At 35.3% G+C, this 27,917-nt stretch overlaps 1 protein-coding gene across 1 annotated transcript; it reads left to right on the plus strand.

The window, feature by feature from the left end:
• The first annotated feature begins 4,793 nt into the window (after positions 1-4,793).
• LOC127838460 (ubiquitin carboxyl-terminal hydrolase isozyme L5-like) lies at positions 4,794-27,483 on the plus strand. The gene is made up of 12 exons (XM_052366247.1): positions 4,794-4,981; positions 5,167-5,230; positions 11,194-11,299; positions 13,403-13,528; positions 16,416-16,477; positions 17,301-17,431; positions 19,943-20,009; positions 22,806-22,905; positions 24,848-24,940; positions 25,891-25,989; positions 26,473-26,539; positions 27,352-27,483. The coding sequence occupies exons 1-11, from the start codon at positions 4,909-4,911 to the stop codon at positions 26,518-26,520; spliced, it is 969 nt and encodes a 322-aa protein (XP_052222207.1). The 5' UTR covers positions 4,794-4,908; the 3' UTR covers positions 26,521-26,539; positions 27,352-27,483.
• The last annotated feature ends 434 nt before the right edge of the window (positions 27,484-27,917 follow it).

Raw genomic sequence — 27,917 nt, forward strand, 5'->3', positions numbered from 1 at the left:
CAAACGTGCTTTGGTTCATTGTGAAAACCTTTGTCATTTTTCATACAAACATAACATCTCCTTCAGTTCGCTAATTGATCCGACAATTAAAACGCGCGTGAATTTTTTTTTTCTTTTCGCGAAATCCTAGTCCATCACTTAGAGCTTTTATTAATTACCAATAGAAAAAAAACTTGAAAACGTTAATAACCTTTAACTCATGAATAAGATCTAAATAAAAAATAGAGAATTAAAAAATTGAAAAATTCCACAAAATCAATATTGAAATAAGACTAACTGAAACCGTTTTTGGATCGAACGATCATAGCATTTATTATACTGTAATGTTGTTTTTATCAGAGACCTAGATCTATGTGTCCACATATACAGTACAGCCAAAGCCGCACAAACATAATCAGCGGCTACGCCACGGCCAGATTATTAGTCCGCGGCGGCCGAATCGTGTGTTCACGCGGCGTATCGCCGTGGCACTCGGCATCGATCCGCGCAACGACGCCGAGTCTGTATTAACCTCGCGTACTTTCGCGGAGTAAATCCGCCGCATACGTACGCGGCGGATCGAGTGAAAAGATATCCACCTACATGTACATACATGTATGTGTAGCGTAGAATTAATTACGCGCAACTGTTTATGTTTCGTTTGATTATCATTATTATATTTGTAATCCGAAACACACTTCAGAATTTTAATGCTAACGCGTCCTTTGGCAAATTCTAGCGTCAAATAAACAGTGCTAAAATATCCTTTGTTTCATAAAAAGCGCGCGAAAATTATGCAGACATGTAGAACGTCGTTTGGAAAGTTTGGGTGTATTTTGTGTTGTATAAATACATGAACATGACATCAGGCGTAAATCGCGTGTTCAGTGGAGAAAAAAAACGCCCCGATTAGACGTTATTTCATCATCTCTATAAATAGTAACAAATGCCCAAATGGAATATACGGGATTATCGGGTAATTAGTAGCGATATAAACTGTATAATATGAACAAAATAAAACGTGTTTATATACGCATATTCAAGCAATAGTTGTAATAAGCTGATAATTTACAAAACTACAAATACGTCGTCACCGTCTTGATTATTGATGTGGCTTCAAACTGCTAATTTTCTCAGCTAAAATATAATAGCGGAATCAACATGCAATTAATTTGTAAATCCACCATATGCTGGAGCCTTGACCACTTGTATGTGCGAAAACATAATTACGTGACCTTGTTTATGTGTGAAATACATACGCTACGGGCGGGAAACAAACTTAATAATTGGACACATTAACTATGCTTACATGTATATGCTAATACAATCCGCGCACAATAAATTTATTATGATTTTAATTATTATTATAATTGTTCTTTCAAAATTTGTTAACTACATGTAACTAATAATTTAAAAAAAAATATTTTATGATCGCATCGACTCGGCATCATGTCGCGGACCGCGGCATGCCTTGGCGGACAGATGCGAAGTTTTGCGGCGAAATGCGACTTGCCGCCGCATACTGACGCGGCTTCAACGACTGACGCGGCATCGACTCGTTTCGCCTTGCCGCCGCGGATCGCGAAATACGTTTGTTCCGCTTTGGCTGTACTGTATCTATCCGTTTTGAAATAATATTATTTTATAAGGTTTTAAATGTTTGAATTAAAAATGTATACAAGAAAATTTTATCAGCAAAAGCCTTTCAAATAAATTATTCAACGGCATTCTCGCCGCGATTTTGAAATTCTTATAGCGCTATTACTTCAACGAGCGCGGCATTATAAATTCTTATTTTAGGTTAATAGAATCGAAATTTTGTAAAAGCATAATTACTCATGTTTCTATGAAACTTTACTTTATAAAAATCGGATCATTATTGACCAAGTTACAGCCGCCTTTCTATAGCGCCGTAACATTTTCGCATAACTTTTCCCGATAATTGCAGCCGTTGCTACTGGACACGTCGCTATCTTATCGCAATCATGATTCATCGGCTATCTTCGGACTCCTCCGATTGATTTATGGAATAAATCGTCTGCTGATCCAAAGTGTTCTTATCAGTTTCTCGACCACGTGACCCCGCCGCGAGATAGCCCGACAAGGCCCGAAGTTTCCAATCTGTGTATTCTATAGGTCTTTGTATAAATGTAAAAACTCTGTACTAATATAAATCCAAAAATGCAGTTAAACATGCCCTTATAAAAAAAATGAAAAACTGTTTTTTATAATCATATAAATAATATTAAAATTTTCCACAAGTCCTGAATAGTCACATCGTTTTTTTCCAATCCAAAACGCGGTAAAATGTGGTACAATAAAAAGCAAACATCACTTCTTATCTAGAACATTTCTAGGGGAACTCATCCTTGTATAGACTATATTACCTGAACTTCCAACCTAATATTTTTTAAATCTTATCATGTGATCATCCAATTAAAAGTAGAACAAATCTAGGTGTTACAAGTTTAACCTACAAATGTAGGCAAAATCATACTGCGTGACAAAACTACATGTAGCAATTCACATGACATGGCCATTTAGTCACAGCCAGTGAGCTACCATAGGCATAGATGTGAACAGTAACAATTTAACAGAATTTATAGTTGTATTTGTTAAACAAACAAGCTTTACTTTCTTTATTTACAACGGGTGTCATAAAGTTCAAGATTATTAGAATTAATCATTTGGACTTCATAAATTATACAACAATTGAACAATTGGTACTCGGATCATGTAACTGTACATTTTCGGCGTACACCGATATATTTTTAAGAAGTATTTTGTTGTAATTGACATGCTATGTATATTTAACATGGTGACATTAATTTAGTTCTTACTTTTATTTACATTATTTCATGCAAATTTTGACCGGAAGCTGTCAGAAATAAGATTCCCGATAGGTTACACTATAGTAAGTCCACATGCATGAAAATGGCAAACGTGCACGTGCTTGTTTAATCGGTATGTTGACTATTTAGAGATACGTGTATTGTCTAGTAGTTGATTTTTTTTTCAAAGAAATACTTCCATGTCAATCTAATCTCGCAATAAACAGTGGTTTGAAAGAGAAAGTCCTAACGTTAGGTATGCCGTATACGGTCGGGAATGCGAACAGACTCGTCCACATAAAATTTCGTCTCTTAACGCATCGCAGTTTATTTAATAATACCTCGACAATCTGTAAAATGCTAAACGAATGGTGATGATTGGTGTTAAACGATGCAATAATATGTTCTATATACATAAGTGTAATGTATAGAAAATAAAAACAAAAATGGTGGTGTGGTTATCATGTGAATTAATGCAGAATATAAGTGTTGCTTTGTATCTAGTTCCTCCGGTAGTTGGTTACTCCGGCATCGTAAAAAAATTTGCCACTTCGGCACTCGGGTTTGACCGGTTGGGCATTCGCAGTTTGTCACTTCGGCACTGACATAGTATCACATATTACATGTATATTGATGTTCACACAGTTTACAAAGTTTATACAAAAACCCATTTTCTACTTATATTAGGTGGGAAAATATTAACCCTTCAAAACCGTGTCCTAAGCTGGCCAGATAAAAGTTTCATATGAAAATCATATTCACGTGTACTTTATTTGTTATATGCTTATTGCATTGAAAATGCTTGGTCAATTTGAAATAAAAAAAAGAAATATGTGTCGATATGTTATATCATGAAATGATTAAAATAAAAAGGATGGTTTGAACATTAATAATCTCGCCAAAACTAATCCGCGCTCCTTCTGAAATTCAATTAGAAATTGCACAACCAAAATGGTGGATTCGGGATATTCGCTTACATCCCACCATCTTTAAAAACACTTTAGGGCATTGCTAGATCTGCTAGCTGTCACCATCCAAAACAATCGTGAATACCGGATGTTTGATAATGTGTGGACGTAGAAATATCCGGGTCACAAAAAAACGGTATTTTCCGCGATAAACGCTAAAAAACTTATATAAGAGTCCTGTTATAAATGAACTTACAGCATAAATGTTCAAATCCAGCGTTGATATTATAATTCCGTTTCTAAATACGTTATTCAACGTATATTCTTTACTCTTGAGTTTCTAGAGTCATGGGGTAACGGAATCATTACCCCTATTTTCGAGAAAGTTGACACAAATTACCCTAAACATTACAGAGGTATAATATTAATTATTATACTTCGAAAAAAAATGCTCTCAAATACCATTGCATAGCTTAAGAAACTGGTCCACACACATGATCCATTGATACCCAATCAAGTTGGATTGCGAATAGGAAAATAAATTTCTGAATGAACATTCAAATTACATTCAATTAATACAAAAGTTATAGGCGAAAAATAAAAATTATATTGTGTATGTGTAGACTACCAAAATTTCTTTCACCGTATTACAGATTTTAACACATTTTCAATTACGACTTTATTTAGAGGAATAAGGAGTTATTTCTTACCTTCAGAGATTGTTATATATTTATTTAAATCATGTGCAAATATGAGTAATCCCCGTCAACCTGCTGGCATTTCGGTAAACATTGGCTAATGGTTGGAACATTGGCTCATTTTTTTTGTTGGATGAGCGAAATCGGTCCTATGTTGGCCCAACATATTTCTTCAAACTGTTAGTCGGTTGTTGGTAAAAGTCGTTGACCGAACATTGTCAAAACAGAAAAAATATCAACTCAATAGAAAACTCATCAAAACAACCATTCTCATAGCAGAGTTGTCGTTCATGCCTTAACATACATGTCAATGAACCGCAGTGTAAGAGAGTGCAAAACAACATGTATCTGTTTATATTCGGTCTTATCCTCGGATAATAGTCATACACGGTATTTAGTCGTACCACGTTTCGACAAATTCGGACGCCGCCAATGCGTGATTAAAATCGGACAAACGTTCCCATATTTTAGTTTAAAGAATACAATAGAATAATGTCTAGTGCAGGAGACTGGTGCTTGATTGAAAGTGATCCGGGTGTTTTTACGGAGCTCATTAAAGGATTTGGTATGCATTAGTTTATTGCTTTAAAAATAGCGACCTGGTTTCGGGTATGACTTTTATCCGAATATATACTATATAATTTAGAAACAACAACACATTTTCGTAAGATGGTCTATGATTCCTACTGATTCAAACAATATACGAAATGCAACTATATAAATATTGGCTTGGAACTTTTTTCTTTTTAGGCTGCCATGGTGTTCAAGTAGAAGAAATCTGGAGTTTGGATGAAGACACATTCAGAAATCTCAAGTAAGAAATGTTCTGCTGTATGAATGAGACATTTTGGCCAAGCAAGTTAAGAATAAGGATTGGCAATTGCATTCATATGACAGACATGTCCGGATTGCTGAGAATATGTGGTATTTAAAAGTTAAATTTAAATAGCAGAAGCCCTACTTATATTCGGTTAAAAAAGTGATGGTACATAGGTGTAGATAATGGGGAGGCGGCCGCCTCCCCAATATTTCGGCTAGTCATCGTTATATAAATAAGGCGTAAAATCCCCCAAAAACGCCTCCCCAAAACCAGTATTTTTGTAATCACGCGCTGTCAGTGCAGAAGCCATGTGTCCCCTTTCCATCTGTTCCGAGGTTGCAGTGTTTTTTTTCACCATTTTGGGAATGGGGCCGGGTCCCTTTGAATTGGGAAAATTCGCGGCGTTGTGACTAAATTTGAAAAATTTGTGTTGTTGTTTTGCTAACAAATGCTTCAAAATTGAGGATACATGTGTGGCCAGTATTATATTTACTACGGTTGATCTTAACCCTTTCCTTGACAGGTAAGCGTTTCTACGACCCTATCGATTCCCTGTCAAATACGCGTATCTACGCCTGTATCGATTCCCTGTTATCTACGCATTTCTACTACCCTATCTATTACCTGATATATACGTGTTTTTACGCCGCACGATTTAATTTGCTATTTAAATGCTTAAAATGACGTTTTAAGTGTAACAGAAATGCATATACACCTGCGTTCATCATTTTTCTAAACTGTCGAGTAAACATCCGGTAATGTTGCTATTTAAAGTTATGATGCAATTGGCGCCCAATCAAGACGAGGGTTTACCATTTGACATGCATAAATCACGTGCCGGGATGTGCAGGCTTCAGGCATTTCGTAATGTCCTAAAATAACTGCTATTCTCGAACCGTATTTACTTTGGACATTTTCCGAAAACGTATTAATAACTCGTTAAAAATGTAGCAAAAATAAACACGTTCCATAGGGATATAATATCATTTGGGTGTAAATCGATTTCATTCTTATTGTTGTTTGATTCCATTATATCGTAAATGTTTGTTTCCGAGATCATATACGAGAATTACATCGATATGTTTAATGGCATGTACACTAAAATGTTTTTACAAACGACACATGCTTATCATAAGTTTTTGTTTCGTAATACACAGGATATTGGATTATCGATGTTTGATTGGGCAATAAAACAAAGACTCAGTCGGCGGTCTTCAATATGCCTTTGAACTGACCAATAATAATTAATAGCGCACGTGCTAATCTAACATTTAGGGATAAGAAACACGGGTTCAAGACACTTTGAATAAACATGTTTACCGGACGCAGCAGTAGTCTTCAGATGACATTGGCGCGCGTGCCATGTTACCTCGGCGTTTTGTAATTTGGTACACGAATACACGGATTTGTCGGCGACTTCTGGGTTGTAAAGTTATATGTCGGTGATCAGATAAACTGGAGTATTTGATAATAAAGTAGCCGCTTAAAATAAGAATTTTGCAAATAAATACACGAACTGAATACTTATTGAAGACGCCGACATTGCCAGATTTTGATTGATAATAAAATGCAAAATGCAAATTAATTATATGAATATTCATGGCACATTATGCAACATCCAATTAAATTGTTACCGGTATCTATAAATGTTTATAAATCATTTGGTGATTAATTTAATAGAAATACCAAGTATCGTACGAATTTCATAAGAAATAATACAATTGATTTTGAAAATGCATGAAGTTGTTTGAAAAACTCTGTGTTTTTCTATAGTTATTTATAAGAATTTACATAAATTTTGAGGCTTGCAGAATGAATTTATAAAATAAAAAAATCTTCAAGAAAGAAGATTTGTAGTTTGGAAAGTAAGAAAAAAAAAATATTCCAAAATATAATTATTTGTATTTGTCTCAACACACCAACTTCGCAAAGTTTCTATATGAGCTGGAAAGAGATTTGCATTTAAACCCAGTAAAACACACAACGGTCAAATTTACATGACTTTACTGATGAATAAAATAATGTAGAAACATAAATTTACACCACAGGAAAGGAAATTTTATTAGCTAAAACTTACATATTGAGTGTTTTTCAATAATATTTCAACTTTTATGAGAAAATCAGGTTTAAAGGCAATGACGGTTGCGTTTCCAAAGAGGTAGATTTGCATTGAAACGCAGTTAAAAACACAAGGTCAACTTTGCATGACTATAACTGACCAATAAATTAAGGTAGAAACATACAGTTTACACCACAGGAAAGGAAATTTTATTAGCTTAAACTTTCATATTGTGTATTTTTCAATAATATTTCAATTTTTATGAGAATATCAGGTTCAAAAGCAATGAGGGTCATAAAACAGCGTTTTTCCAATAATGCCTGTAAAGATGGGGTACTGATATTGATAAGATGGCTATCAGTCACTGGTCAGCAGGCAGCTAGGTCTTGTGGTAACTGGAGAGGCTTATATTGGCTAAATGGCTGTCAAGGAAAGGGTTAAATGGATGGGAGATGAACAAAATATTGTTCTTAAAAAAAAAATTTTTTTTTGTTTGGTTCCATTGGGAATTTTTAGCTTCCATTTGGGGAAAATATATACTTTTTTCCATTGGGAATGGGTCCGGTTACCCAGGGCTCGACATTAACTTTTGAAGCCACTTGTCCAGTCGGACAAGTAGACCATAATTTCACTTGTCCTGACCAAAAAGCAACTTGTCCTGACCGTTGTATCTTATTCTGCTCAGTACTTTGCAAAAATAATGAAATAATACAAAATGCTCAAATCATAAAGACTCGAATCGTTCAAAATACATGTAAACATAATTGTAGGCAATTTAAATACAAAAAGAACTGACTAGAATAACAGGAGAACTCAAGATTATTGATTTTTAAACATTATACAAAGCCATAATACCTGACAAAACTTGTGTGTTGCCAACATCAAACAGAAAATGTTAAAAGTGATGTATATGTACAGTACTTAACTGATATTTAAAAAAAAATCATTCTATACATAGAGAGGATGTCACTACTTTAATTGTCTGTAAGATCGGTGTGTAGCGGTGTTGTAAAATGCATATTCTTTACAAGGGAAAATATTCTTGTTATCTTGGCAAAGAAAAAAATGTTAAGGGTTGATTCCCTTGTAAACAGTACAGTGTAGTACATGTATCACTCACTTAGGAATGGAGAGTAACGTAATGAATAGACTGGGGGTGTCCGACGATGGGAACTATCGGAATATCTCGGGCTTCGACGATTAAACGTATACAAAATATACTCGGAAAAGTTGAGTGATATCTCAACAGAAATAATGGCTTTAAAGGCATTTTTTCTAAGTTATACAATTATAATGACCACTTGTCCCGTCGGACTAGCAAATTCTTTATTTACTTGTCCGGACTAACAATTTGGTTGTCCCGGACAGTCGGACTACCTTTAATGTCGAGCCCTGGGTTACCAGACCCGATTTTTAATGAAAAAAAACACTGGGTTGCCAATAGTGATGTATCCATATTGCTTGTTAGGTGTCATAAACCAGTGGCCCGGGTAAATGACATCGTGTTAATTGTTTTGTTGTTCTTTTCTGTGATTGCACTGTCAGTGTTTTGATTAAGGACAGGCTATTCTTTTAATTTTAATTGGTCGCTTTAATTTAAAGGTTAACCAGCCACTTAAAACAATTTTGAGTAAATATATGCGTGAAAAACATTTATTTGATTGAAAATATTTTTGTTCTCTAAGCATAACAGTTATTATTTGATTAGAGTTCATTGAAACAAAATCATATATTTAATTGTTTAATGTTCAAAATTAGCATTCCTAATCATCCTCAAAATTTGCTTTTCCTAAGTGTTCATTGGGGGAGAAAAAGCCAGAACAGCGTTCATTCCAATCTAGTTGGTTTGATTCGTACACATGGCTCCACTACAAAGGTATTTATATTAGTTTTAAATTTTAATTTGCGACCGTTCTTACCTTTCATGAACCTAACGTCGATCTAAATACAAACGAAAGTCAGAAAAAATACAAACAATACTTGTATTGTTGCTTAATAATGTTTGTTTTATTGTTATCATTAATATTCAACACAAAATTTAATTAATTTGATTTATTAATTTAACAATGTTATTATTTTCAGAGCCGGGACCTTGCGTTCTGCCATCTCTGCATGGTGGCCAAGAAGACGGGCAAGATGTCAAGACCATCACGGACATTGTCAGGTTCTACCGCGACTTGCATCCTGAGTCTGGCCTCTTTTTCTCGGAGGTGATGCGTGTCCTCCGCCACGTCCTGGTAATGCCCGCCACCAACGCCACCAGCGAGAGGTCCTTCTCCGCCCTGAGACGCCTTAAAACGTACCTCCGGACGTCTATAAAACAGGAGAGACTCCCCCACCTCATGACGCTCCACGTGCACAGGTGTGCTACCGATGCAATGGACTTGTTAGATGTTGCCAATGAGTTCGTCAGTTTGAACGACTCATGGTTAACTATCTTCGGAAAGTTTTCATAGAATGTGACACTACTACACTTGGCATTAACATTATGCGAACAGTGCATGATAAATTGTGACCTCAATCAATAAATAATTTGGTGTGGATATAGTTCTAGGGACTTTAAAAATGAATTTTGCCTTAATTTTTGTTTATATAACCAAATTTAATAATATTTATTCATCCTGGTTCAGTATTTTAATAGTGCTCGAAATGTGGATATATACTTTACTTATCATGTCATATTATATTGGTTGTTGTGTATTTTCATGTGATTATTTATTACAGTCTTCCCATTTCAGGTGTTAAACATGCCCATCAGTAATAAAATATTAGTGTTGTGAATGTAATGTTAATGTTATTTTTTCTCATATCACCTTTTAAACTCCGTCATTAAAACGGGCCATATTAATTGTAATTTGAATTTTTTTTCGGAACCATGGGAGAGGACAACCTTCTCAAACAAACCCCTTTATGTCCCCAGTACAGAAACTGGACCGCCTCCCCAATGTTTGGGGGTTATCTACGCCCCTGTGGTATATGCTTTTTGAGTGGGTTCACACAAAAAGAGTCACATGAGCTTATGTTTGTATATGTTGCTATCTTTCCAACTTTAAATTAAACTTATCTTAGTCGTGAATAAATTTTCATAAAGTGAGGGTTTTTTTCACCAATTAAGGAATGTGGCCGGGTGCTTTTGGATTGGGAAAATTTGCGTCATTTTGACTAAAGTTCAGAGTTGTTGTTGTTTTGCTAAAAAATGCTTCAAAATTGAGAATACAAGTGTTTCAATATAGTATTTACTATACTTGAACTTACATGGATGGGAGTTGAACAAAATATTGAGATCTAAAATAATGTAAGTATGTTTTGTTTGCTTTAATTTTGGAAACCTTCCATTGGGAATTTTTAGCTCCTATCTGGGAAAAAATATATACTTTTTTTCCATTGGGAACGGGGCCAATTAACGGACCTGATTTTGAATGGGAAAAAAACACTGTAAAGTTGTTACATCACAAACATTATGACGTTCACAATGTTTAACAATTGAAAATAAAATAACAACTAAATAAAAGGATTGAAACCAGTAAAATTCAAATTCCATGCCAACAATACAAAAATTGTTGTGTCGCCTTGTCACACAACAAGGTTCAATACTTGACTGGTTCTAAGAATTGCATGTGGAGTTTGTTATGTTACCAGCGAAGATAGCAAGTTTGACTGGTTGCTAAAACCTGTTCTGGTTATTGTTAAACAATCTATGTAAGGATAATAAACATAAACCACTTCGTATTTTTTACATATTCCTAGTTTTGTTTTCATTTTCAACCAAAACAAAGTTTTTCATTGTACATATTGTTGAGGACCGATTATTCTGGAAAGTAATACCAGGCCTTAGCAAATACTATCAGAAATGTTTACATATATGTTATGCCTGTTCATGGTCTTGTATTCATTTCAGGCCAGTTCATGGTCTCATATTCCTGTTCAAGTGGGTGCCAGACTCAGAACCAGACGGCTCCATTGTACAAGACAGCAGACTGGAGAAGATTTTCTTCGCTAAGCAGGTTTGTCTTTTAATGCAAGCACAATGTATGTGGAAATATTATATTGGTTTCAGATGTGGCACATTGTTTGTCTGTATCAAAGTAAATTTTTGTTTCTGATGTGTGAAGTGTCACGAAAAAATATGGGGCTTTCATTTGTACCTCAAACTCAATTGCCCATTAAGTTATTAACTCTGCTTATTTCCATCCCTTTTAGCATCTTTTAAAATTCATTTGGTATGCCTGAGAGAATTTCCACGGAGTGTTAGAACAAGGATGTATTCTATTTTCACATTAAAAGGCTATTTTTCATGACCTATACAATGACCTTGGGCTTGAAGGTACACACTTGATTTGTGTCTCAAAACAGTAGATTTTTTGCCCTTTTTAGCTCACCTGAGCACAGCTTGCCCATGGTGAGCTTTTGTGATCGCTTTTTGTATGTTGTCCGTTGTAACTCTCTAGAGGCCCATTTATTGTAAAATCTTCATGAAATTTTGTCAGAAGATTGGTTTCAATGATATCTTGGATGAGTTTGAAAATGGTTACGTTTGCTTGAAAAACATGGCTGCCAAGGGGCGGGGCATTTTACCTAATATGGCTTTATATGGCTATAGTAAAATCTTGTTAACACTCTAGAGGCCACATTTATTGCCTGATCTTCATAAAACTTGGTCAAAAGATTCATCCCAATAATATCTTGGACGAGTTAGAAAATGATACTGGTTGGTTGAAAAACATGGCCGCCAGGGGGCGGGGCATTTTTCCTTATATGGCTATAGTAAAACCTTGTTAACACTCTAGAAGCCAGATTTATTTTCTGATCTTCATGAAACTTGCTTAGAAGATTTGTCCCACTGATATCTTTGATGAGTTCAAAAATAGTAACCTTTGCTTGAAAAACATGGCTGCCAAGGGGCGGGGCATTTTTCCTTATATGGTTATATATGGCTATAGTAAAATCTTGTTAACACTCTAGAGGCCACATTTATTGTCCAATCTTCATGAAACTTGGTCAGAAGATTCATCCCAATAAAATCTTAGACGAGTTTGAAAATGATGCCGGTTGGTTAAAAAAACATGGCTGCCAGGGGGTGGAGCATTTTTCCTTATACGGCTATAGTAAAACCTTGTTAACACGCTAGAGGCCACATTTATTGTCCAATCTTGATGAAATATGGTCAGAAGATTTTTCTTAATGATATCTTGGATGAGTTTCGAAAATGGTTATGTTAGCTTGAAAAACATGGCCGCCAAGGGGCGGGGCATTTTTCCTTATATGGCTATATAAAGCTATAGTAAAATCTTGTTAACACTCTAGAGGCCATATTTACAGTCCAATCTTCATGAAACTCTGTCAGAAGATTCATCCCAATAATATCTTGGACTAGTTCAAAAATGATGCCGGTTGGTTGAAAAACATGGCCACCACAGGGCGGGGCTATTTTTTTTATATGGCTATAGTAAAACCTTGTTAACACTCGAGAGGTCACATTTATTTTCTGATCATCATGAAACTTGGTCAGAAGATTTGTCTTAATGATATCTTGGATGAGTTCGAAAATGGTTTTGGTTGCTTTAAAAACATGGCCACCAGGGGCAGGGCATTTTTCCTTATATGGCTTAATATGGCTATAGTAAAACCTTGTTAACACTCTAGAGGCCACATTTATTGTCCAATCTTCATGACACTCGGTCAGAAGATTGGTCTCAATGATATCTTGGAGTTCGAAAATAATTATGTTTGCTTGAAAAACATGGCTTCCAAGGGGCGGGGCATTTTTCCTTATATGGCAATAGTAAAATCTTGTTAACACTCTAGAGGCCACATTTATTGTCCGATCTTCATGAAACTTGGTCAGAAGATATATCCCGATAACATCTTGGATGAGTTAAAAAATGATGCCGATTGGTTGAAAAACATGGCTGCCAGGGGGGACATTTTTCTTTATATTGCTATAGTAAAACCTTGGTAACACTCTAGAGGCCACATTTATTTTCCGATCTTCGTTAAACTTGGTCAGAAGATTTGTCCCAATCATATCTTATCTCAGGTGAGCGACTTTGGGCCCTCATGCCCTTTTTTTTTTTGTTAGTATGTTTTTACCACTATGTTTACTGCAGGTAATCAACAATGCGTGTGCCACACAAGCTATCCTCAGTATTCTACTCAACTGCTCGCACCCAGACATGAGGTTAGGCGAAACATTGTCAGCCTTCAAAGAATTCTCACAGAATTTCGACCCATCTGTAAGTATTATTGTAAGAATATGTAAATGCTTTCTTAAAATAATTCTCAAGATGATGTATACTCATCTGTAAAATTAACAAATAAGGATTCGCAATTAACCCTTTCAGTGCGGGAACCGAATTTCAAAGGCCTTTGCAAACAGTTTGGATCCAGATGAGATGCCACAGAACGTGGCGTCTCATCAGGATCCAAACTGTTTGCTATTCTGATAGTATTCTTTGAAAAAAATCAAAGAAAATGCTAATTTTAGTACTTCAGCAGACGACAATTTAGCAGACGACAAATTTCCCAGCATGCAAAGGGTTAAGCAGTAACAAATATTGGCAATGCATTGCCAGCTAGGTCACGTGTTGTAGTGTCCAGTCCAGGTGAGCAATTTGGGTCATTCTGACCCTATTTGTGGTGAAGGGTATATATTAAGAGTTTCATTTAGTAAGTGAACATCAAATGTTTCTCTGGCATATAAATGTAACCTGAAAATATGCATTGGTATGAAGTGTAAATTTGCAAGTAACTTTTGATGCCCAATTATCCCAAGGCTGGTAAGTTATGTGCTTTTGAACTAGCCATTTTTGTGGCCAGTGTGTTTTTTCACCATTTGGGAAATGTGGTCAGGTCTTTTAAGATTTGGAAAATGTGCTGTGTTTTAACTTAAATTGGGAAATTGGTGTTTTTGTTGTTGTTGTTTTGCTATCAAACACTTCAAAATTGAGAATAAAAAAGGGTGTTGTTTTATATCATATTATAAGGTGCAATGTATAGAGGTAGATGGGAGATGAACTAAATGCTGAGATCTAAAAAAAACCTTTTTTAAATCTCCAATTGGGAAATTTGAGGTCCAATTTGAAAAAAACAAACTTTTATATGCCCGTTTTTAAAAACGGGACGTATTATAGTTTCACCCTTGGTGGGCGGGCGGCGTCCACAGCAGTGTCTGCTCTCTAATTCAAATAGTTTTCATCCGATCTTCACCAAACTTGGTCAGAAGTTGTGTCTAGACAATATCTAGGTCATGTTCGAATATGGGTCATGCCGGTTCAAAAATTAGTTCAGGGGGTCACTTAGTGCATTTCAAGGATTAAGCATGGTGTCCACTCTCTAATTGAAGTAGTTTTCATCTGATCTTAACCAAATTTAGTCAGATGTTACATCTAAATGATATCTAGGTCAAGTTCAAATATGGGTCATGCCGGGCCAATAACTAGGTCTCGCGGTCACTTAGTGCATTTCAAGCATGGAGCATGGTGTCCAAAACCTTTGAACGGGCGTATCTTGTGACAGTTTGGCACTCTTGTTTCAATGGGGAACGGGGCTGAATAAGGTCCCCGAATTTTAATAAATTATAATCAAGCAATAATACTGTGTAAGGCAGAATAAAAAGTACAAAGATCGGGAACTACTTCAAGATTTTCTAAATTGATGAAATTGAAGTTACAATAATTTAGTCTTAATGAAGTGTAGATATCAGTGTGTAAGACACTTGTTTGCCAATGACTCACACACTCCAAAGTTATGCACACTTTAATATACTGTAGCTGACAAAGCAGTGCAGGGAATATTAGTCACATCTGTAATAAAAGATTTGGTTTTGGTCCAGGAATAATAATTTCTTCCCAGACTTTGTCAGGTTGTCCTGCTCAATAGAATTTTCAAGGGGATATTGGCAGTAAATGATCTGGGACACTTATGGTCCAATTTTAAAAAACTCCTATGACACTTTTTTTGCAGCTTCCCTGTTGGATTTACAAGCATTTATTTTCAGGTTGTTCTATGCCAATTATTTTTAGGCAGTAATTTTCTTTTTATCAATAATATATGACATTTTCAAATGCATTTTATATTTATGTTACAGATCAACAAAACTACTTATAAACTAATGACACAAATTTGAAGGACTTTTATGGTCTACTGAATGTTATAACTAGTGTTACTGACATTTAAGAAAATAATCAGGAGTATATTTTTCCAGAAATAAAGAAAGAGCAGCTTAGGGTATTCTGAGCATTAAAAATATGTCATCCTTGAAATTATGCTCCTTTCTTAATTATTTATTGTTTGAAAAATTGACATTTTAATTTTGAGTTTTGCTTTGTTTTTAAAACGTAATTATAATACTTTTCATTGAAGTATTGAAATATGTTCATTATTTCAATAAAACTGTTTTTTTCTTCTCCTGAAAATGTAACATGTAAGTTACACTAGTTTTAACATTCAGGATTCGATGTTTTCGCTCGTATCAATTTGGAAAATTTTGCAAAAAACATTATTTTTACCAAAAAGGTTGTTTTAATATTATAATAGTATGTATATGTATGTCACCAAAAACACACACAAATGAATGAACATAAAATTGTCAGTTATTTGACTTGCAATATTTAGTAGACATTATATTTATGCCCCCCTTCGAAGAGGTCAAAGGTCAAGGTCACAGTGACAAAAAACGTATTCACACAATGGCTGCCACTACAACTGACAGCCCATATGGGGGCATGCATGTTTTACAAACAGCCCTTGTTCAATATCATTACATGGTAGACATAAGTATACTTTCACGTTGCTCTGCTCCAGTGAGTTTTCAGGGAGTCTCTGTCCCTTTAGCAATAGTTAATAATAATTTGTTTCCAAACAACTCGTTCATCATGTTTTACCCTGGAGGGCACAAGGGCATGGCAAAGTAAATATAATAAGGGTATTTAAAATGCGCGGTTATTTTTATTTTTTCAAAGATACATTGCCAAAGCCCATCATGAGGGTTCATGCTTAAGTTTTTTAGTTGTGGGGTCTCAGTTTCTCAGTTCCACAGATATTCTTGTTACCATGTTTGTTCAGTTGCACAGTCTCCGTTTAACTTACCGGTATATTCTTCTTGTTACCATGGTTTTTCAGTTACGAGGTCTCAGTTTGAGCAATTCTGACGTCATCAAACAAGTCCACAACAGTTTCTCCAGGTATTTTCTATCCATTATTAATGGTTACTGCTTAGGAAAACATTTTCCCCATTAATGCCCCACTGCATGGTACATAATAACACTTTGCTTAACACGACTAGGTACATAATACGACTGCTAAATGCAACTGGGTACATTGTAACAGTATGCTCAGTACGACTGGGTATTTAATAACACTTTTCTCAGTCCAACTGGGTATGTAATAACACTTTTCTCAGTACAACTGAATATGTCATAACACTGCTTAGTACAACTGGGTACATAATCTTGAAAATACGCACGTTAACTATCCGGTGGGGGCGGGGCAGGCGGCAATATCAAAACATTAAAACAAAGTATATTCGGATGGTACTAAGATCGATAAATGCTGATTATTGCTGCATTTTCAAAATAATGAATACCATTTTGCTCATTTCTCAATCCGAACGCTTAGAATTTAATGTTAATTTGTGTATCAATCACGGCGAAATACGGAGACATTTACGGAACACAAATAGGTTTTTTGATCCGACAACAGGTTATTGTCATCCAGGCATCTAGAAAAATTGGAATTTCCAATACGTTGCTATTTTTATCCCGATCTCGAGTCGGCCCATAAAGTAATGATGAAATAATCGGTTTATTATGAACATATAAAGTTGTTTTATTGATGAAAACGGCTTTCCACCAGTATTTCACAATAAGCTGGCCAGGATTTTTAACTGGTCCGACTGATCAACCAAATTTCTAGTTTCACTGGTCTTCCCTATTTTTTACTGACTCTGGTCAATGGACCACCGTTATTGTCGAGCCCTGATTTAAACAAATTTGAACGTGATTGCAGACAGCAGATGTTCGAGTTTGATGAGAAGCAGTCAAAGAAGGACGACGATGTCTTCCATTTTGTTGGCTACATACCTATAGACGGCCGTCTCTATGAGCTTGATGGTTTGAAGGAGGGACCAATAGACCTAGGTAACATTTACTGTTATGCAATTTAGTACTTAAGTTATCTTTCATATAATATATGTGCAATATTATATAGAGACTATATACATGCTTACATTATAAATATTATTTAGTTAGTATTTTCAAGTTAGCTTCTTTCAAATGTTTTGTTTTAAGCTCACCTGAGTACAATGTGTTCATGGTGAGCTTTTGTGATCCCCTTTTGTCCCTGTGTGTTGTCAATATTTACCTTGTTAATACTCTTGAGGCCTCATTATTGTTCCAATCTTTATCAAACTTGGTCAAAACATGTGTCGCAATCATATCTTGGTCGAGTTTGAAAATGGTTCTGGTTGGTTGAAAAACATGGCTGCCTTGAGGCATGGCAGTTTTCCTTAAATGGCTATAGAAAAACTTTGTTAACACTGTAGAAGTCAGATTTATTGTCAAATCATCATGTAACTTAGTCAGAACTTAAGTTCTTATGACACCTTGGATGTATGCAAAAATTAGGCAGGTTGGTTAAAAAATATGTCCTCCAAAGGGCAGGGCATTTTTCCTTATATGGCAAAACCTTGTTTACACTCTTAAGTCACATTTTTTGTCCAATCTCCATGAAACTTTTTCACCACATTTGTTTTAATGATATCTTGGATGAGTTTGAAAATATTTCCAGTCTGTTGAAAAAATGGCAGCCAGGGGCGCTTTGAAGTTATCCTTGTATGGCTATTGTTAGCACTCTTAAAGTTACATTTATAATTCACTTTTCATGAAACTTGTCAGAACATTTGTTCTAATGATATCTTTGGCTGCACCCAACAGGTCAGTTCCTTTGTATTGCAGCTAAGTGACTTTGGGCCTTTCAGGCCCTCTTGTTTATTATACTTTCATCTAGAATTGTAAATCTTTTTTTGTGCCCCTGGATCAAATGATCTGGGGTATATTGTTTTGGGCCTGTCAGTCTGTCTGTCATTGTATGTGTGTGTCTGCCCAAAAACTTTAAGGTTTGTCATAACGTTTGCAATATTGAAGATAGCCACTTGATATTTGTTTATCTCATGCAGCTGCACATTTTTAGTGCTGAAAGGTCAAGGTCATCCTTCAAGGTCAAAGGTCTTTTTAGCTTGGCTGTTTTAGGAGAAAACCCGAGGTATTGACATAGCCAGCTCGTTGTGTCGTGTCTGTCGTCGTGTCGTCTGCCGTCCGTGTCGTGCTAAAACCTAACATTTTGTCACGGTTTTGAACATTGGTTCTAAAATCAAAGTGCTTCAACCTACAACTTTGATACTTCCTATGTAGCTGCACCTTGATGAGATCTACATGCCACACCCATTTTTGGGTAACTAGGTCAAAGGTCAAGGTCACTATGACCTCTAAAAAAAAAAGAAAATTCTGTCAAGCTTTCATTTATTCAAAACTGCACCCGCAGCCAAGCGTGGCACTTGTTATGGGGAGCTCTTGTTTTTTAGCTCACCTGTCACGAAGTGACATGGTGAGCTAATGTGACCGTGTGATGTCCGGCGTCCGTATGTGCGTGCGTGCGTGTGTGCATGCGTGTGTCCGTCAACAATATGCTTGTGTAGACAGTAGAGGTCACAGTTTTCATCCAATCGTTATGAAATTTGGCCAGAATGGTTATCTTGATGAAATCTGGGTTGGGATTGTATTTGGGTCATCTGGGGTCAAAAACTAGGTCACTAGGTCAAAAACTAGGTCACTAGGTGAAATAATAGAAACACCTTGTATAGACAATAGAGGTCGCAGTTTTCATCCAATCTTTATGAAATTTGGTCAGAATGTTTATCTTGATGAAATCTGGGTTGGGATTGTATTTGGGTCATCTTGGGTCAAAAACTAGGTCACTAGGTCAAATAATAGAAAAACCTTGTTTAAACAATAGAGGTCACAGTTTTCATCCAATCTTCATGAAATTTGGTCAGAATGTTTGTCCTGATGAAATCTGGGTTGGGATTGTATTTTGGTCATCTGGGGTAAAAAACTAGGTCACTAGGTCAAATAATAGAAAAACCTTGTGTAGACAATGGAGGTCACAGTTTTCATCCAATGTTTATTAAATTTGATCAGAATGTTTATCTTGATGAAATCTGTGTTGGGATTGTATTTGGGTCACCTCGGGTCAAAAACTAGGGTCAATAGGTCATATATTAGAAAAACCTTGTGTAGACAATAGAGGTCACAGTTTTCATCCAATCTTTATGAAACTTGGTCAGAATGTTTATCTTGATGAAAACTGGGTTGGGATTGTATTTGGTTAGTCAGGTGAGCGATTCAAGGCCATCATGGCCCTCTTGTCTAAAATAGCTGTAGGGGGCATTGTGTTCCACAAACACAGCTCTTGTTTTTCATAAAAAGGAAACAAAATTCAGCATTGGAAATGAAACTTTTACCATCTGAAGTTTCACTTTGATCATATTTGATAAAAATCACTGACACTTCATATTGTTTTTCTCTCAAGTATTGATTGAGTTGACTTTTAAACACATTTCTGGTGCTCATAATCTCAGAATTCTGTTTCAGGTGCAGTGCCTGATTCTGCGGACTGGCTAGAGCTGGTAAAGCCTATTCTAGAGAAGCGTATGCAGAAGTGAGGACAGTCTCTTGATTGATGACTAGTTACATTCTTTTACATTCAGTATAACCCCCATCCCCCACCTATTAACAAATGTAACATAGTTTTATACATTAACTTTATAAGTACGATAAAACACAATTAAGTCAATTCACAATGTTAATTTTATTTAATATAAGTTCTATTAATTTACTATCCAAAGTTCTAATAATTAATAATTTAAAAGACTTATAATACTAGAAATGAAATCCCCATGCCGCATGTTTGACACAGGGTTGGTAATGGGGCCATGCATAGTTGAGATTGACCGTATTGTCATAAGAGATGTTCAGTGTAAATTTGAAGTAATTCAATGTAGCAATGAAGAATTTAATGTAAAATAACCTAAAAAAATGTGTGAAAATCTATACCCTAATTTCTCCTCCTCATCCTGCTTTCCTAACAAATCTAATAATGAATCAACTTCACTGTAGTCAATTATGTACATGTCATCCTAATTGGAATGACTTATGAGATGACTTAACATGCTCTCTTATAGCCAATCTTCTTGCTTCTGTTTTGGAAAAGTTATGTTTTGAGGTTAAATGGTTGACTAAATAGTAGCGTCTCAGAAATTTTCTATCGCAATCTTGTACACAACAATGAATATGTTGAATTTCATGTCTGTCTTTGATGTTCCTGTTCAAAGTCCATCTTGCTTTAAATTGTTTCTCACATTTTTCCCACTTGAACATTTTGACAGATTTTCAGTAATGAGCCTAAAATTGTCATTGCACAAATTGAAAGTTTCAGCCCTTTTATAGATTCTTGAGGCTATATTCCATGAGTTTCTCATGCTTTTTATGCTTGACTGCATTCTATCTCTTCTCTCATATACAGGTGTCCCTTTGGGCCAATATTTTATAATCCCTTGTATAAACATTAGATTGAGCTAAACTATTTCACAGATGAATTAACACAAACAATTGAATACTAAATACATCTCTGCGCCACTACTGTGTAACACTATGCGCCACTTTTATTTATTTAAATTTTTTATATGATTTGGCAGGTTATTTACTTACCTCCCTTTAAAGCTTATTACTTCCCTTGGATTTGTTTTTTTGACCTTGAAGGATGACCTTGACCTTTACCTTTAACCACTCCAAATTTGCAGCTCCATGAGATACACATGCATGCCAAATATAAAGTTGCTATCATCAATATTGCATTTATGGCCAATGCACCATACTGGGGGCATAAAAATAACTGAAAATCTCTGACTTGCCCCCGCCCCAACCCCCCATAACTTTTGACCCAGGGGTCAGATCAAAATTCCGTCACTGTCACTGTCGCACATATGCTCATAGCTACCATGTATGTAAGTTTCAAGGTTCTAGTGCTAATAGTGTAGGAGGAGCAGGTGGCCAGGACGGACAGACAGACGCACATCAATACAATATCCCCACTTTTTCTCCGAAAAACGTGGGGATAATAACATAGAAAAACCTTTCCTTCTCTCTAACACTAGTTCAGTATCATCATCATGTCTTGGGGTAAGTTGGAAACATGTAGCCGTTAACTTATTAATTAGGTATAATTAGAAGGTACACTGCCTTATCTATCTGGTCTTTTGATCTTACTGTTCAATTATTATCCCCGCCATAGGTGGAGGGATATTGTTTTGGCGTTGTCCGTCAGTCCGTCTTTCCGTCCGTCCGTCCAGAGCCATATCTTGGAAGTGCTTTGGTGGATTTCATTGAAACTTGGTATGAGTATATGTATGGATAAGAGAATGATACACGACAAATGGCATTGTACACCATCTGTTAATAATGGAGTTATGGCCCTTTGTATCTTGAAAAAATGCTTTTTTTGTGTGTCCGGAGCCATATCTTAGAATTGCTTTGGCCGATTTCATTGAAACTTGGTATGGGTATGTATATCAATTAGAGGATGATGCACGCCAAATTGCATTGTACACCATCTGTTAATAACGGAGTTATGGCCCTTTGTATCTTGAAAAAATGCTTTTTTGAGTGTCAAATATAACACCTTTGTGTCCAGAAGCATATTGGCGGGGATATCAATTCAACGAATTTGCTTGTTTCTTAATTGTGATTCTGGGTATATAGACACCCCTCCCAAGCTTATATTCGTCCATATGTTATGTTCAAATACAACTCGTGACGGGTTTTATCCTGAAGTTCCATCATGGCCTTCATATCTGAATGCAAATCTAAACAACAGCCCGTCATTGGTGTATTATCTTTCGACTGAATATACATCCATGCACCACGATCCCAGATTTTATCTTTGTATGTTTGATATTGCTTATAGAGGGAATTTGCCAATTGAATTTCTGTTGTTTATACTTTTCCAATTCTTATAATATTTAGTCTATAAATATGTAATATAATATTTTACATATATTTATTATGATATTTAATTTAATAATATTAAATTTCTTTTTTATTGGCAATTTACTTTGTTTTTATATGATATTTACTTTAATAACTTGATAATCCATTTTGCTATGCTACACAAATAGTTGTGATTGTCATTGATTGTATAGTCAATTTTATGAAAGTAAGCTCATAGAATATGATAAACTCAAAGTATTTTTTTATTTGGTTAACATTTGCAAATAAGGCTCCAAGTTTACCAAAAAATAAGTTTAAAAGTTTTGGGTTACATTTTAGGCTTTGCCAAGTATGAAAGTAATTGTGCTTAGTCTAATTGAAGCATAATACTACACAATTCTAGTGCAACTTAGACTTCTGGTGAGTTCTTTCATACTCGTTTTCTCACCATGTAATTTTTCTATTCCAGATACAGTTCTGATGAGATCCACTTTAACCTGATGGCAATCGTATCTGACAGACGGATGAGCTATGAGAGACGAATACAGGAGCTATGTGCACAGGCAGAGGTGAGTAGTCGGTCGCCATGGATAGGCCAATTTGGGGGTTATAGCAAATTAATTCATTTTTGTGTTTTACAAAAGTAGAATATGAACATTTTGGTCAATGTTATGCTTTACAAAAAATATATGGATACGTTCTTTTTGCCTGTAAAATTCACAATCATTGGGTACTCTTTAACTCTCATAAAATACTAGAGTATGTCACAAAAAAGGGTTTAATACTCTTGTATTCATTGAACTTGCCTGTCAGTCAAAATGTTAGAACTTGTGTCAAACAATTTAGTGAACTCAATGCTTTTTTTTGTCCCCCAGTCTATACTGGGGGACATATTGTTTTTGCCCTGTCTGTTTGTTTGTTGGTTTGGGCCAAACTTTAACATTTGCCATAACTTTTGCAATATTAAAGAAAGCAACTTAATATTTGGCATGCATGTGTATCTCATGGAGCTGCACATTTTGAGTAGTGAAAGGTCAAGGTCATCCTTCAAGGTCAAAGGTCAAATATATGGGTCAAAATCACTAATCTGATATACACTTTTACAATATTGAAGATAGCCACTTGGCATGCATGTGTATCTCATGGAGCTGCACATTTTGAGTGGTGAAAGGTCAAGGTTATCCTTCACGGTCAAAGGTCAAATTTATGGGGGGACATAGTGTTTCACAAACACATCTTGTTAAAAGTTAAAAACCTGGTTATTCAAATTAAAGAAAGCAATTTTGGCTGTTACACATTTGGCAAATTTTTATAGCAATTTGTCATTTATTATTTTCCATTTAACGCTATAAGTAGTGTTGGTCACACATCTAAGGTCTATAAATATGTGTGATGATATGAGTCGCGTGTGAGAAAACTGGACATAATGCATGTGTGTAAAGTGTTGTCCCAGATTAGCCTGTGTAGTCAGCACAGGCTTATCATGGCAACACTTTCCGCTTTTATGGTATTTTTAGTTTCAAGGGAGTTCCTCCTTACCGAAAATCAAGTTAAGGCGGAAATTGTTGTCCCTGATTATCCCGTGCGAACTGCGCACATGCATTATGCCCAGATTTCTCAAGACTCATATAGTCAATGTAGTTTACCGATTATCTGAGTTGGTAGAGCACTGGATGACATGTCTGAGGATCACAGGTTTTATTCCTGGAGCAGACACATTACTTGTGGAGGGACTGGCCATTTATTCATTTATATGATTATTCTCTTCCTACATCTGATTCAACCAGGCCAGTTGTGTGTTACAAGCATAAGTATGTGCAATAAGCACTGGTAAACAAGCTAACCCAGATACAGTGGGAAATGGTCAAAACAAAAAAATATAAACAAAAAACAAACAATGGTCTAGTATTAGGAACAATCTCAATTTATTAGAATTTTCAGATGAGACTTGAGTTTCTGCTCTGCTGAAGAACAATCTCATATCATAGCAAGAAGGATATCAGTGATTTTTTTGTCCAAAATTACGGCCCCTTACAGGCTGCTTCCAAATGACAAAAAGAAACATTTTCCCCAAACATCTGACAAAAATTTCCCCAAAAAGATGAAGAACTGTTCCAATGAACTTAATAATTGGTTTATTGAGTTTATTATACAGAGATAAATTTCTGTAACACTTTATATTACTTTTAAAATGCAGTTAAACATTCACTTGTAAATAATTTGGCATACTGTAATTTATGATCATGTTTATAATGTTTCATTTTTCCAAGTCACTGGATATATACACAATCCTCCTCCAACCCTGGGTTGAATCAGACTCAAAACTTTAAAAACACTTCTGTGATCAGCAATTCAGCTTTATGATCAAACTCATCTAAAACAAATTGAAAAAAACAAAACCTTAAAGTTGAGTCAGAAGATTGACTAAAATTTGTTTGCGTTACTAGTAAGGCAAATATGTTTGTGATTGCCTGGTGTTATGTTGAATGTTTTGTCCATATTGTGCTCCAGATAGGGGGTATGGAGACTGATCTGATCAAGTCCCAGATCAGTGAACTGAGGATGTTAGTGTCGGATGAAGAGAGGAAGATGAAGAAATACCAGGTAAGAAGACTACCCTTATAGAAATGTGTGTCTTCTTCTATGAGTTACATAATCAGTGTATCTTATAAGTCAGCTGAAATTTCCTTTGAGTCTCGAGATTACGTCACTTCTAGTTCTTCAATAAAAATAAAGCAACACATGGTAAGAGTAGTCTTAAATAGATTGTTATGCCTCCCAATAAGGTGGCATATAGCAATCAGACTGTCTGTCTGTCCATCATTCCATTTTCTGGAGTTTTTTTTACGCAACTCTTTCAGGTATAGAGCTGATTTTTGGTATTTGAGTCTTACTATATGACTTACAGATGAAATGTAAGTTTCCTTCTACTTCATTGATTTTTGGCAAAGTTACGAGCCTTGGACTTGGAAATTTTCTCTATAATAAATGTTTTTTCTGAGTTTTTTTACAAAGCACCTTCTGATATTTAGCTGATTTGTGTTGATATGTGATTATGCCTACATATGAAGAGTGATTTTTGTTCACGTCCATTGATTTTTCGAAGTTATGGGCCATGGACTTAGACTTGTTCTCTATAATAATTGTTTTCTGGAGAGTTTTTTATGCAAGGCTTTCAGATATTAAGCCGATTTTTGGTATGTGTGTAAACCTACATGACTTACAGATGAAGTGTGAGTTTCGTTCTGGTCCATTTATTTTTGGCGAAGTTATGGGCCTTGGACTTAACAATTTCCCCTAAAAACATGTAGCTTCTTTTTCTTATAAATAATAGGTGTGATATGTTCTCCTTCAGCTGACACCTATTGGATCTGTGGATTTTTTTAACTATCTTAAAGCTTTAATGCAGATGTAAAATAAATACATTTGTAATGAAGACTATGTGAATCCAATAGCAGAGGGGGTATGTCCTTCTGCTTTTTTAGCCATAAGTGTTTCCAAAATTACAGCCCTGATTACCTTTCATTTAATATATTCAAACTTTTCTATTTCAGGTTGAAAACATAAGAAGAAAGCACAATTACCTTCCTTTCATAATGGAATTGTTAAAGATACTGTCCGAGAATGGTCAGTTACTTCCCTTGGTTGAAAAGGTAAGACTAGTACCACAATTTGACTCAGAAAATGATATATGAATGTTCATGTTAATTTTATTATAAACTTATGTTAATGTTAGTGAATCAAGACTAAGGAATGAGCTTTGTCCATTAGTCAGTCTGTCTGTGTTTAACATGTTCACGTTTTTAGAATGTTGAGGTCACACTTTTAGGTAAAAGATTTCAAGGCAGGAGATACATGTGTATATTAAATGCTGACTAAAAAAAACTGTGATGTAAAATGTTGTATACATTTATTTTGATCTTATAACAATTTATGGCGTTTAGAAAAAAGTAAAAGAAATCTGGTATATGTACTACACAAATATATGAAGTTAAATAAGTGCTGATATTTAGGATGAAAAATACATTTATGTTTATTATAAAATCAATTATTTTATTTTTTTAGCAAAAATTGAATTTACATGCATTTTGATTGCATGGTGGATTTAATAATTTGTTGCTTTCTCATATGTGCAGGCAAAAGAAAAAGCATCCAAACAAAAGGAGGCCAAGGCGGGGAAATGATTTACAAGATTAATTGTTGGTATGACATTTGTTGGTTGCCATAGTTTGCCATCTGTGAAGCATGGGTATATTGCTTTGCACCTGTCTGTCGATCAGTGTTTAAAACATTCCATCCATGTACTATTATGTTCCACAATATCTAGTGAACGCTTTTGCATTGGATCTTTAAACATGTTATGATTGTTACATAGCAGGAAAGACAGACTCGAATCGATTTTTGAGGTCAACATGTAAAAGACATGTTCACCATGTATGGTAATAGCTAGACTATTTATTAAATAGTAATAGCTTTAGAACTCACCTGTACTCATATGTTTTTCGACTTTTGCATACCAGTCTGGTAAAGGATTGTAACAAACTTAACCCTTTCCCACTCAGAAGCAAAGTGAAAATGGCTATGTGCAAACAGCATAAAACCAGAATAGCCTGCAAATAACTCACAGTGTGTTCAGGTTTTATGCTGTTACTGTTCATCAGTATATAAGTGTTGGAAATAAAGCCTTTCTAAATTGAATCTAGTAAAAAAAGGTCTTTAATTAAAGAAATTTAACTTTCTAAGGGACAACAAATTTGTAAAAATAAGTATCTAAGTTGTGCAGACTTTGTGTTTAACTTAATGTGTATATTTCTGAAGACTTTTTATGGTCTATATCACAGCTTAAAGAATAATCTATGAGGATTTTGTAGGCTCCGTTAATTGTAAGAGAGATTTAAATAATTAAAATGAATTAACATCAATGTAACATATTTATATTTAAACTTATCACAACAATTCAGCATCCAAATTTTACTGAATGTTATGTATTTTTATTGGCTGTTTGTCTTTTTCAGATTTTTTTTGGACCAGACGTTTTAGCTAGCAAGAACTATCCAGGATTACAGGATTACAAGATAGTATACGCAAACTGTCACTAATGTTGTTGACTGTTAGTGAGATAAACCTCTAATGACTGCAATATTCTGTGAGGACAAAGGTGATAGTGTTTTATAAAGCAAGTCGCCATTTTTTTTTTTCGCCAACACCATGAGTTTGAGATAATTATGATACATTTATAAATCTTCAAAATAAAAACAAGATGTAGTGTTTCTGAGTATGCACTACAGTTGCCACGCAATGTGTTCAAATTTTGATTATTATTATTATCCCCCGCCAGAGGCGGATATTGTTTTGGCGTTGTCCGTCTGGCCGGCTGTCCTTCCGTCCGTCCGGCACTTTTGTGTCCAGAGCCATATCTTGGAAGTGCTTTGGCGGATTTCATTGAAACTTGGTGTGAGTATATATATGCATAAGAGGATGATGCATGCCAAATGGCATTGTACACCATTTGTTAAAAACAGAGTTATGGCCCTTTGTATCTTGAAAAAATGCTTTTTACTATAGGAACTTTTGTGTCCGG

The sequence above is a fragment of the Dreissena polymorpha genome, chromosome 7 (assembly GCF_020536995.1).
Source record: "Dreissena polymorpha isolate Duluth1 chromosome 7, UMN_Dpol_1.0, whole genome shotgun sequence".
Taxonomy (NCBI): domain Eukaryota; kingdom Metazoa; phylum Mollusca; class Bivalvia; order Myida; family Dreissenidae; genus Dreissena; species Dreissena polymorpha.